The sequence below is a fragment of the Rhagoletis pomonella genome, unplaced genomic scaffold (genome assembly GCF_013731165.1).
Source record: "Rhagoletis pomonella isolate Grant_MI unplaced genomic scaffold, Rhpom_1.0 Rhpom_scaffold_00007, whole genome shotgun sequence".
Classification (NCBI taxonomy): Eukaryota; Metazoa; Arthropoda; class Insecta; order Diptera; family Tephritidae; genus Rhagoletis; species Rhagoletis pomonella.
In genome coordinates this window covers 46896824-46910808 of record NW_023458561.1, presented here as the reverse complement: position 1 = coordinate 46910808, position 13985 = coordinate 46896824, and the positions used below count along the sequence as shown (strand labels likewise).

The window sequence follows — 13985 nt, the reverse complement described above, 5'->3', positions numbered from 1 at the left end:
ACAAACAAACATATGCTGGTGAACGTATCCATAAATAAATGTGAGCTTTATTTCTGTTTTTTTTTTTTTTTTGTATATACATATGTATATGTATACATATGTACATTGTATATTGGCGCATTCCTATGCTGTCAAATAGCACAAGAATTGCTTCCCATTTCTTGTGGGACAGCACTTGTCAGCTAAGGCGACTGTCATGGCTGATGTATGTACATATTAAAACGGAAAAATCCTTAAAATTTTATTATCGACACGTGCTTTACAGTGCAGGCATGCTCATATGCGATATCGTTGATGAAGTACTTGTATATATGTAAATGTATGCATATAAATACTATATACATATGTATGTATGTACGTGGATTCTAACAGCTCTGGAGTCTTTGTATATATGCAAGGAAATTTAATTTAAATCGCCGTTGCCATTTCCAAAATTCAAATTAATGTTTAATTAACTAAAGAATAATAAATTGTAGGAGGCCCTAAATATTTCTCCATTTACCAACACAATCAAAGTAAGAAGGTTTTGATAAATCTACTTTTGATAAAAAAGTTGAAGTTAATTAGTTAAAAAAGAAAAAAAAAAAATACTCATCGCCTCTTGCCCATTTTTGTAATGATAAATTGATTTTATTGCGAGAAATCCATTTTTACGCTAAGAGCGTTCATAGTCATGCAAAGTGAAAAATTTGCATATCTGAATTACAAATGGCGGCCATTAGTGAATTTCAACAATTTATATGTAGTGGGCTTCAAACTTATAATATCACTTAAACAAGTAAGGAAAGCGCTGTTTTGGCAGTTGGTTGGTTGAGTCTGGCAACTCCAATTAGTCATGTTCCTATACCAGTACTTAAAAGTATATACTCGAGTACCTCTCCCAAGCATAGAGTATTTTTTGTACTTCGATACGCGTGTACAAGTACTTCATGGGTATCGAGTACAAAGTGCACCTATTTACGTGTTTGCTAAATTTTGCCAAATCAACTAAACATAGGTCTGTGTAGTGGTCTTTAAAACCACGAATCACGATGTCAACCATTTGATTTTGCTAGGGTTAAAACTAAAACAGCGCACGAAAATGGAGAATAGAAGAGCCAGCCTGTGATTTGTTGAATCATCGTTTAGAATTCGTTTTCAAACTAGGTACGGGCAAGTAAATAATACATCGATGTTTTTTCCGATGCAATGCATCGTGAAGCCACGTTAATGTTTTGCGATGTATCAGTTAAAAAAAAAACATCGATGTGCGATGCATCGTATTCCTTGTAATTTCAAAAGCACTAAACAAAATTAAATAAAACGAGCTTTTTAGTAAATTTCAGTGTACATGTATCCTTTGTATAATAAAAAAAACTGAAAAATTTAATTAAAAAATTGTAGTTAAAAAAAAGTTCCTTAAAAAAGTTCTTAGCCAGAATTGCCCTGTGAGATTAGTAAGTGTGGGAGAGTGTGAGTGAGTCGATGAGTGAGTGAGCAACTGAGTGGATGACTGAGTGGGCCAGCGAGAGAGTGAGTGAGTGCCCCGGCACTAAGTGGGTGGGTGACAGCGTTGCCGTTTTGGTCCAATTGGACCAAAATTGGTAGCTTCATTCTCCGTTGGTAGCTTGGTTGGTTTGATGAAGCTTTTGGTAAGTAAAAGTATTTTGGAAATACAACCAAATTGAACATTAAAATTTGTTCGCTTAATTTGCGTTTACGCGTTCAAAACACTTCTTTCACTTTGCTTACACGTATAAGATTTCTTTATTTTTTCTATATTTTATTAAGCAGACAATTTTCTGCAAACAAAAACTCACTTCCCAAAGCTATGACCGATTAGCTGTTCAAATTAACGAGAAATTACCTATCGTCTTGAAAGAAAAATTGGTGATAGGCAATTTGCAAAGTGTGAGTGCATTGGTTAAAAAGGGTGAGTGTATGCAAATTAAATCAAATTTGGAATTTCTTTTTTTAAATGGATAAAATGTCGGCTTTTGTGTTTTAACACACAACATTTTTTTTTTTTTTGATATGAATTGAATCAATCTCAAAGGTATTTACATATTTTACAAAAGTTTTTTATACAATACGTTAATTCTTTTATTTAAAGGCCCGAATTTCTTTTGTTTAATCTTAAAGATTGGTGGGAATGGTTAACCAATACTGTAAACAATATTATGTGTAGTTTTAATTTTTACTTCTAATTTGTGAAGCTAAAAGCCCCGCTAACTCGAGAAATCTCGTTTTAATGATGAACAAATTTTGGTAGTTTGGAAACTGATTTGGTAGGCGTTTTGGTACGTAAAAATATTTTCAAGTGGCAACACTGGTGGGTGACTGTCTGAAGGAGTTAGTGAGTAAGTGAATGAGTTTTTGAGTTAGTGAGGGCTCGAGGGAGTGAACACGCGAATAAGTCGACGGAGAAATTAATGAATCTGAAATATATCTATAGATTGCAATTTATTTAGTAATACGTATATTAGGGTGATCTTTAAAAATATCAACTTATGAATTTTGTACGTGGCACTCGCCCATATTTATTCCACATATCGTCACTAGATACGAATAAAGGCGCGAAAAGTTGACCGCGAAAAAAGACGCATAAAAGAAAATTAGCATATAAAGGCATCTAAACCTTGTAGACGGCGAAGAGAGACGCGTAAACTTATTTTCGCGGTCAACTATGTTTGCGGGTGTAATTGTATGTACATTCCCCAGACTTTCGTCGCCGTCAACTAGGTCTACGCGTCTTTTTTGCCGCAGTTTTTTTACGCGTATTTTTTCGTCGTCAAAACAATGGCGCGCCTTTATTCGTGTCTAGTGACGATATGCACAAAATAAAGACATCGACTAAAATTACAAAATTTTAAACAAATTTTCAGGCCTCGCTACCACGGTTTGAAAAAAATTTTATTATCGCAAAAATCCGACAAAAATTTGACTTGAAATATAGTAAATTTGATACATTATTCAAACAAATGCATACTCGATCTGAGTTATATCCGATCAAAGTCTAAATGTTGCTGCTTTTTTGCAATAAAAAAAAAAGTTTTTTCAAACCCCCAAATTTTTTTTGTATAAAATTTCGAAATTTTCTTATAGTTTATTTTGTAGGTAGAACAAAATAAATGAGTGCATACGCTGTTCATAGTTTAAGGACCACCCTGATGTATCTGCATATTTTTTATGAGTTCACATGGGTTTTTTTTTTGAAAACCAGCAACATAAAATCATTAACCGCTTACACCACAAAATTACACCGAAAACAGTGACAGCGACCGCAACAGCAACACCAAAAGCACACTCATACCTACATGTAAATATGTACGTACACTTGCTGCTTTTACTTTCGTTGCTAACTTCGACAGCGTATGCTGTCAAACGCCATGAAGTATGCTTCTAATTCCTTACCGCACAGCTATTAAAATTTATCAACGGCGCTCGCTGACAATCCAAAAGCGACATAGTACTAACCGCAAGACACGCCATATTTCTTTTTGCTCCCCTTACATCGCGTGGGAATTTCTTGTCTCATCTTTTTTGCCTCAGCGCAATAAATGTAAAGCCGGAAAAGCGAATATGAAGAATTTCCTTCGCATTTCCCATTTGCTTAGCTATTCCGCTTGCTGTACAAGCTTTCTTCTTCCTTGTCCTCCTTTTTTATTACAAATTGTGCGCAATTTTACTCTTTGCTTTTCTACATACGATATTGCCTACGGGCCACATACTTTGGCTGTTTTGCCTTTAAAGTTTAATGCTTTAAATTCGTTATTTGAGAATTTTGTTTTTCTTGCTGTTGCTGCTTTTTTACAAAGCAGAGAAAGCGAGGAATATGAAACATGAAAGAAAAATGAAAAAATAAGAAAATCTGCCAAAGACACCGTAAAGGTAGGTAAAGGTAGGCAGGCGGGAATCATTAGGCACACTTAATGTTACAAACCTTGGAAAGCAAGCGACCGATAGAGAGAGTGAGTCTTAGAAATGTCTTTTCTATTTTTTAGTTCGTCTATTTTGTGTGCTTCTGTATGTATGTCTATAGATACATTAGGGTACATAACACATCAAGTTTACTATATCCCAAGATCTTCTGTTAAAATATTTCGAACAAATATGCAGATTTACGTGAGCTGTAACGATTTGAAAATACATCCTAAAGTCTTATTTTATTTTAATGTTGCTAATAACATTTTTTATGCGGATCTTTTAAGCCTGAACTCTTCTATCATGTGAGGTTATTTTTCGGAAAAATATTTTTTAAAGCTAATAGCATTTGTAAAAAATATATTTTCAAATCGGCTCAGCATACATAAATGTTATGCAGAAATATTTTAAAGGAAATATTAAAATTTTATATTTCCGATAAAAAAACCGCAATTTTGTTTTGGTGAGGCATCCTAATATGCATACATAAATAACTCGCACATAATTTATGTTTTCTCAAGGAAACGAAGGCTAACCACTCTGTATGCATCATATTTGCACTTACGCACTCACACACACACACAATTATTCGTATTTCCCTATTTATATATGTAACTATGCTGTTGGCATAAAAGTCGTATATTTATTTGAATTCTTTATATTCTTGGTTTTTATTTCTGTTACTTTGCGTTTTTGCTTGCATAATTGAAATGATTACGTTGAGGTCGCTACAGCCCGTCACTCATACGCCCCGCTGCCAGTCAAGCACACAAAATCAAAGAAAAAATCACCACCAAGAAAGCGAAACATTGAATGTGTATAACTGCTTTTCCTTTACTTTTGTTTTCTCAGCAAATAATTGTTTCGATTTCCGCACGAATTTATGTAAGTTAAGAAAAATTCAAATTCAAATTCATTACAGCTCACTTATTCTAAAGACTTTTTCTATAAATGGCATGCAATTTTAACAATGCCTCAAAAAAGCGTTCTAAAGCTCTAAGGAGTTGGATATGTGGTAATATGTGAGGCTGTAGAATGATTTCGTCGCAATAGCATTTGAATGAAGTGCCTAGATGAACACCGCCGTGAGGGAGACGCTATTACGGCTTCCAAGAAAACTTGTGGCCAACAAGTTCTTCATAGATTTGGTAGATGAAGCACTTGTCGCTTTGAGTACAATATTAATCGGTTTAAAAGCCAAGGCTGCATGGAGTAATTTGCAATGCCTATCTTTCTTCTCTTTCCTTTATTTTTAGTTTCTATTGTTTTTGATATTAGTCTGAAACTGGCCTCGATCCCAGGCCCTATGAAACGGTAATGCGCACTTCTAACCACTACAACATAGCGGCCGCCTAAATTCTTCACTATAGTCCAAGTTTTTGCGATTGGTTTTTTCATGTCTAATGTAAATATTTGAATTAAGGAGACCGTAACCAGTGTTTATAGCGTTAAAAATTAAATTTATTTGAGTGCTTTTGTTTTATTAATCTTGTCTTTTTAATAAACCGATTTTTCTTTTAGTTTGAAAAAAGGGCTCCTAAAAATAAAAAATAAAAATGGCGTTTTTCACTAGCTTCCTTCAGGATTGATCATTCTTCAATATGACAACAAAGCAAAGCTTCTTCAATGCCTCTTCAAATGGAGGCTTTTCCTGGCTTTCAAAGAAATTTGTTCTATTTTATTTCATATAAGTACTTCTAGAAGAATGTCTCATCGTTAATCCAAAAGTGAATTTGAAAATAAATTTTTTTACATATCACCTACGTTTTTTCTTAGATACACCCAAGACACATCAATAGGTATTAGCAGCAGGGTCAAACATTTTGATTTATACAGTTTTTCAAAGATAGGGAACCTTTTTCTTCATTTAGCCAAGGTGCTCTGGTTTCATATTCCAGTTGTATAATATACATTTTCTGTTGTTTTCTACTTGTGTTGTTATTCGCCTCCTTTTTTAGTTAATGAAGTTAAGGATGCTAAATTGATTTGTACTGTTATGATATTAACAGCTACTTTGCTTTTAAAAAATAACTATTTTAATCCGATAAAAGTTTTTGCCGGAAACCAGCTTTGGCCATGTGATTGATAAAATTTACTATTAGGGGCCGTTTTCTCAAGTAACCTGTAACTTTAAAGCTCACTTTACATTTAAAGGTTGCATTTAAATTTATGATTGTGTGTAAAGTAAACCATTTTATTATCGGGTTTTAAGAAGACTTCCTTGTGCCATAGGTTTTGGCATATTCGCAGCTAATTATCTTGGGTTTACTTTTGTTTTTTTATTAGGGTATTTAATATGTTTGATAGCTTACTTGTTTTAGCGCGATTCAATATCGAAGTTGAAGGCAGCTGAAAGAAAGAGTATTTCTTATTTACGTATGGGTCATGACTACGGTGACCATCCGTCCTATATTATACGAGTCAGTCCTCTTTTTTTGACCCATTGTTCTGGTAATTTATTTATTTTTTACAATGTTCTGTATTTCTTTTAATGTCCTGTATTTGGCCTATATTTGTCCCATATTCGTACATGATCGTAATTTGCTCCATAAACAGTTGTTATTTTCTAATCTAAATCCCTGTGATTCCAATCGAGGAATTCATACAGTGACCAAAATAGAAATTAGGACTCGACATTTTAGTAAGTGTTGGCTATTTTTCCTTTGTTTATTTAATGTTTAGTAATTATTTTATGAAAGTAAAGCACTTTTAATAAATAAAAACCAAATAATACCAAATTTCCAACTTTGCGCAAAAAACTAGAAAAGTTAATTCTGCAATGTTTTGCCAAAATTTCAAACCTTTTCATTAGAATCTTTAGAAAAAAATTGGTTTGCAGTTTTGAAACTCATTAAAATTGAGTATAATAGAGTACGACAACAAAAAAATTGCCAACAATTAATGGTAAGCCTTAGCGACCTTGTACCTTATACTAAACTTTAAATAAGTTTTTTTTTAACGAATTTTACGGGATAAAAATCTCGAGAAACTTATCCTACAAATTTGTGATGTTACTATAAGGATACTGTTTCAGGGCTAATACATTGAAGAAGGCTTTAAGACCTGTAAGCTGTTGTGGAAAAAATTTGGAATGTTTTTCCCCGTATTCGGATCTTATTAATATGGTCACCGTAGTCATGACATGCACAACTTATATTTCAATATGTTTTTGGGCGTGAAATATTTTTATTTCATTCCTTATCGATAAAAAGAGGAGACCTATTTTTTATTGCCGAAATTTTGAACTCTAAGAAAAATATATTTTTTTAATTTTTTGCAGTAAATTTCCGAATACTACACTCGAAATGTTTAGAAAGGACGTGCTATGACATATAGAATTGTAAATGTTTAAAATCGCGTAATTATAGGTTAAAACATTAACAGAGTTGCCACCTGTTAAAAAATGTTGTTCAATCAGTTAAACGAATTGCTGCAATATGGGTATCAATGGAAATGGGTTTGAAAAGGCTTTATCTCTAAGGAACCTTCCAGGGTTTAAAAAATCAAATTCAACTTTAATTAAAGGAATTAAATAATTCAAATATGTATCACAGTATAGGTAAGAAATGGGTGTATTCGAGGTGCAATTGATGCGACAGTGTTACTCTTTTATGAAAGAGTATCACGTTCTACGCGAAAATTTGGCCGAACAAAATTTTGGCAATCAGTTTGGCAAATCAAAAGCAACATACAAATTTTTACTGCGCAATTTCTGCAACATTTTAGAAAAGTTTAAGTTGAACATCAGCAACATGTCGTCAGGAAAGCAACAAGTCTGCAATATTGCGGTAATTATTACGTAGCTAAAACTACATTTTTGTAATAATAACAGTCTTATTTTTGTTAAGAGAACTTTGTAAGTATTAACTTGGAGTAAATTAGCGTCCTCAACTACTGAAGTATCGGAGTTTTTGTATTTTCAACGCATTGCTTTTCTATACCAAGTGCACCGAGTTTGCTACAAATTGATAAATCGGTTACCGAGATATACATTTGTGGTTAAAAGTGCGCGGCGCCACGCCCATTATCCAAAAAATTATAATAATTGTAATTAATGCTAAGAGGTTATTCCAAGAATCGATTTAGAGTGAACTAGCTTCAGTAGTTATTGATTTATTGCAGTTTTCGCGTTTCTGTAAATTACCGTTATATGGGAAGTGGGCGTGGTTATCGCCCGATTTCAAGAATTTTTAGCCTAAGCAAGGCTCATACCGAGTTTGGTACGGATTAGTGAAGCGGATACTGATATAGAGCATTTCATCATAAGTGGGCGGGGCCACACCCATTTTCTAAAACTTTAATATTAATCCTATTTTGTTCCAAAATTTTACTTTACATACTAATTTTTAACAATTTGGATACAATATTTACTGAAATATCGTAGCTTTATCTAAATAGACATTTATCTAAATTTAAACGCTTGTATACCCAAAACTATTTCTTTAATCATCACTTATATAACACCAATGTAAAGGAAAACAAATGTTTATTCCCAAGTATGTAACATAGTAGGGTTCGCCTTACATTCCCGCAGATTTTTAGCAACAGGACCGAAAGGTCATAGAAAACATGACTTTTGCTAATATCTCGAAAACTATTTATTTGTTAAATTAAATGGATTCATATTCTATATTAGCCAAATTACTAAGCTTTCAATTGAACAAAGAATAATAACGCGATCTCTCCCGGGGATACAACAAATTCCTTAATATTCACAAAAATTAACAAAAAAATACTCGTTGAAAACCGCTATTTTCGTTACATTTAAATTGAACTTTTGCTTAATAAAATGATTTAAAAAAATTTACCCTTATATGCATTATTACGGTCTGTATGCAGATCCATCACTACTTTTTAAGAATATAATGCAGTAATCAAAATATTAACTTAAAACCGTCACGATCCTTCTAGAGAGGGAAAATTTATTTATAAGCAGCGTTAGAATATTCTGTTTCCGGTCAACGGTGAGCGTTCGCTGTGCAAGTTAGTGAAAAGTGAAGGGTACTGGGAAATGTTATTTGGAATGTTCTCTATCGAAAGTAACTAATTTTTTAAGTTTTCTCCGAAATTTTGTCAAATTGGTTCTTGGCCGCCTAAATCGTTCAAATACCCCTATGCGCGACTGTTGTTAGAAAAAAATTTATTCTATTTTAAATAGATGTTTCTCCTACGAGTGATCGAACGCAGATACTACGCGGTGATAGTATGCATCTCTAAATACTCAGCCAGCTCGGCTGACACCTCCCCAAATTAAAATATTCTACCTAGACTTATATTCTCCGTTTTACCGTTTGGTGCCCAGATATTTTTTATTATCTCTAAGCAACAAATTTTAACATTAACATTTCTCTCTTCTTTGCAGTGTCGTCGTTTGCGCCCAACGGGGATGTCCACAGCCAAAAGGCTGGTACTCTCATTACGCGGTCGCAAGCATTCACAAGGCAATACAGCGACATCATCGACGCGTCTTGTGTCGGCTGGTACCTCCCCGGGACATGAGCTGGACGAAATAGCTGTTGTCTCGGGCACCGGAGGTTCCAGCCATCATTTATCCTCATATAGCGGTATCGGTGCTGATATAAGTAATGGTCCCAGATACTCAACAGGTGAGTGCAACTAAATACAAAGTAATGTCATATTTTTATGCTTATGCGTAGAGTCTTAAAATAAAAACAAATACCCACAAGTGCACCAAAAGGCCTTTGGCAATGTGATCCACTCAAATTTTGTGTGTGTTGTTTGATGCCTGTTTGTGCTTTTTCATTGTTTATTTTCTTGTCTCCCCTCCAGTTGTGCGTTTGTATGTTTAGTAAAATGTATGGTTTGTAGTAAAAAATAAAATAAAATTAAAACCCAGTAGAAATAAAAACAATTTTTCTTGCTAAAAAAAACTTGTGCAACTTAAGCTTAAGTTTATAAAAACAACCATTAATATCAGCTAATTGAACATATACACAAACACAGTGCAAACTTTAAAAGGTTTTTGCTTTGAGCTATATGCAACTTCTTAAAGCTCTTAGGCTTTGTAAAGGGGAGACTGAGTGTTTTGGTTTAAGATTGAAGTGCTCATTTATAGCAAAGGCAAGTATCTCAACATGGAGTGTGTTCATATTCCCACGACCCGCACTTCTATCTACAGTTACGCACGAATACACACACACACACATACACACAAATGAATTAATATTGTACAATCAGGCTGACGAAAATGTCCTTAGGCTTCAAATTACTTTATATTTAGTATGAAAATGGAACAAGCTGTAAGAGTAATTTGGCAAATGTTTGAAGTAACTGTTTTCGTAACTGTGAAGCTTTCATGCGTTTGTTTCATTATGTGTTGTAGTACATTATAGCAAAGCTCTGTGAATTTGGTATGATGACGAGGAAGGGAAACTCGTTTAATGTAATGTAAGCAGTTTCGTAGTTACAATAACAGTTAGCTTGTTGTTAAAGTGACGAAGTTTCTGAAATGTTTAGGCTACGGCGATTCGTTGGATATATGATATTTTGCCATGTAATATATTCTAATGGAGTTCTAAGCTGTTAGGGTTTAGTGATGAAGGTAACTAGAAACTTTATTCATACGAAGCAGCAATTTGTTGAATGACTTAAGCGAAAATTTGGTAGATTTTTAAAATTGTTGTAACTTGAAAACCTCACAAAAGTAATCAAAGTTAAAATTTTAGAAGGACAGTGCAGAAAAAATGTGCCTAAAAATATGCAACGCAACCAAAAGATATACATATTTTACGTCCCTCACTCACCTCAGTTCATATATCACCTTTTATGATTTCTTTTTGCATATTTTAAGGCACAGTTGTTACTGAGTTATGCTGAATTTGTACTAGGCATTGAAATGACAAAAAATGTATGCCATTTAAAAAAAAATGCCATGTGGCAATGAACTTAATGACTATTTTTTTTAATGTAATGACACGATTATTTTTTCAATGCCCAACTTTGTCATTTGTAATTTTCGCCATTTAATGCCTAGTGGAAATCCAGCATTACTGATATCTCGTAAACAAAATTTCGCATGACGAATTTTACAATACCAATGTGGTTGTCGAATTCTTAACGCTTCGAGCGTCCACCACACATTTTTATGAATAAAAAATTGAATTTTTTGTGGGCTGGATCCGCGATCACTGGAGAGTTGCTATGTACGCCTACTTAAGCCCAACAAAACTTATTTAAGTTTCTGCTTGTCTATATTTTTGGGAAATTTCTAGCAAGCTGCAATATTTTAAGATTAAATGCATTACAAAAATGTAAAGGTATAGCGCTTATCATAACTATACGACACACACAAGTTTGGAATTTATTTTTATATTATTTCATATTAATTATTATTTTTATAAAAATTTATTTCGTTCTATAAAAAAACAAGAAAACATTATTATTTAGTAATATTTTTGTTAAGAGCTGTATGCAGCTTTCAAGAAATTCAAAATTTCTTAAATCAGAATGCAGCTCTTAAGAAAAAATTCTCGCATATTTATTTCTTCAAGAGAGTTCACAGCAACCCAGAAGTCAAATTTATTTCGAAAAAAAAAAATTCTCATATAAAACTGAGAAAACTGAAATTTAAAGTTTTTCTTTAAAACTAGCAAATACCCGGCGTGCTTCACTGCGCCTTAAAAATGTATAAAAATACAATATGTAGATTTGAAGAGCTTTATGAAGTGAGATTTTCAAACAAATTTTTCAAATAGGTGGCAACCCGCTACAAACATATTTTCAGCAGTAAACATGCTTAAACCTCCTTAGGTTAGTCCCCGTATTGTAATATTATATCAATCGTCTTATATCAATTTATAAATTTACTAACATTTTACAAAGAGGTGGCAACCCTCCTCTAAAATATTTTTGGCAGTAGACTTTCCTTAACCTTTTATTGCAATATTTTATTAATATTATCAATTAAATCAAATCAAATTTTCAAACAGGTGGCAACCTCACACAAAAATATTTTTGGCTGTAAGCCTTCTTAAACCTCTTTATTTCTTTATTGTAATATTTACTTTATCTTATCAATTTACTTAAACTACAATTTTCAAACGGGTGGCAACTCTCTAATTAGACCTTTAGTACTGCACCGGTGAAAATTGAAGTACTTTCGCAATTTTTCGTGTTATATTGTTCGGAATATTTCGAGCTTTTAGGGGACTTTTTGGAGTTTCGGTATTATTTCCGGATACCAAAAATACCAAGTACTTTTGTATGCGATATTTCTTCTAGATGCGGATCCTTAAAGAGTTCCTCTGCTATTTACCTATGCTTTATCATAGAGAAGGTCTCAAAATATTTCTCCCTTTCAAATCTCAAGCAGTGTATGTTGTTGCAAAGAAAATGCCAAATTGTACAACGCATATGATCGAGAATTTAATAGCTCTTTACGAAAGCATAGTACATACATACACACATATGTAAATATTATCCAGTGGTTGCAGCGACAGTTAATATAGACATACCTTACTCAGTTCTCTAACGGTTCTGCCTTAATATCTTGCACACACTCCCACAACTAACTGCATAACAAATAATATGAACAAAAATATCTTACCTTATAAGGCTCGTTAGTTTTGCTTTTAGTGATTTCATTAACTTGTTATTGTTTTTGTTTGTTTTTCTGTTTTGCCTTTTTTCCTATACTCAGTGTGCACACATGGCCACTAACCTTTTGATTTGCCTTTTATTTAGTTCATTACACGTGGGCGCTTAGTTTGGCTCAGCTTAACTTAGGCTGGTATATTATCTTTTTCATTTTACCTCTAATTTTTTCTTATACTCATACGTACTTTTACTTATTTCAACGAAAATCGCCTACTTATTTTTCATGTACCAATTTTTTTCTTTGTTTTTGTTTTTTTTTTCTCTTCCATGTGTACTTGCTTTCCTTGCTACCTTTTGTTTCTACTTTGCTGTGTGTGTTTGTCCTTCATTTGCGAACCCATTTTATTTGATAAGAAATTTTTTGTGCTTTCTTATTGTCCTTTACAATGTACATATTTACATAAGTGAACAAGAGAGTCTCTATCAGTTAAGCAGGCAAATGTGTGCCATTTAGAAATCCAATCAAATCACAGACGCATTAAATCTCGTACGTTGCCCTTGTCTCGTCCGTAGTACTACTACATATGTATTTTGCAGAACGGGATGTTTTGTGAAGCAATAGCTGGATTGTTGCGTAGGTTTTGTGTTACCGCAAAGGGAAAACATTTGCAGCTGTACATTTTTTTTAATACAGGTTGCTGCGTAATAAAGTTGTATGTAGTTATGTATGTGCGTATCTGGATATCTATGCCAGTGTAAATATAAAAGCTTTTAAGAAGTGACTGCTTCGTTTTAAATCAAATATAAAAAACTTAAACAAAATATTGTTTCTTTTTAAATAAGCTTCAAGTCAAAACAGTGTATCTACTCAACGAAACGGGGACATTTTAAGGAGCATCGAATATGCAGTGAACCGGATTTTTAAAAACGAATAAACTGGATTTTTATTCAGTTTCTTTATTTATATAGTATAAAAATTCTTAGTATTTATTTTATTGAAAATGGAACTAGAACATTTTGTTAGTTTTATATCTGAATACTGCTAGGGGAATTTAACGAAAATCGTTCTCTAGTTTTTTTGTTGTTGTAGCAGCTTAATAAATTCTGTAGAAGTCAGTGAAACGACTTCATGTTGTCTTAAATCTCATGGAACGGCAGACTTAAGAAATGGCCACATCCAATGTGTTTTGGCCGTAGGCAGAGGGATTTTAGATGAGCTGATGTGAGTGGGCATATTAAGAGGAGGATTAGAGTGAACGGTTTAACTTGCTACAATATCCAGAGTGGAGTTGTATAAAAGCTCCGCGAGCCTCGAACGGTATTCACATGAGGCGATTTGACAGGCAATTTTAGAGGCGATTAGTTGAATCAAAAGTTGGTTTCTTCCCAACTTCATTGGAAGCCATAAGTTGAAAGGCCGTTCACACCAGGCGATTGTTGCTTTCAAATAAAAGTTGCCTGTAAAATATCCCCATGTAAACACCACTTACGAAGCAACTCGTTTATGATGTGTAGGTGGCGTTGGG

General features: G+C 33.4%; 1 protein-coding gene across 1 annotated transcript in view; it reads left to right on the top strand.

Moving 5' to 3' along the window:
- Positions 1-13985, top strand: part of LOC118742924 (cyclic nucleotide-gated cation channel alpha-3) — a gene marked incomplete at its 3' end in the record, with an annotated part of 412477 nt that overhangs the window by 119797 nt on the left and 278695 nt on the right. Inside the window, 1 exon segment of the mRNA XM_036475352.1 lies at positions 9266-9509. Coding sequence (XP_036331245.1) covers positions 9290-9509 — 220 coding nt within the window.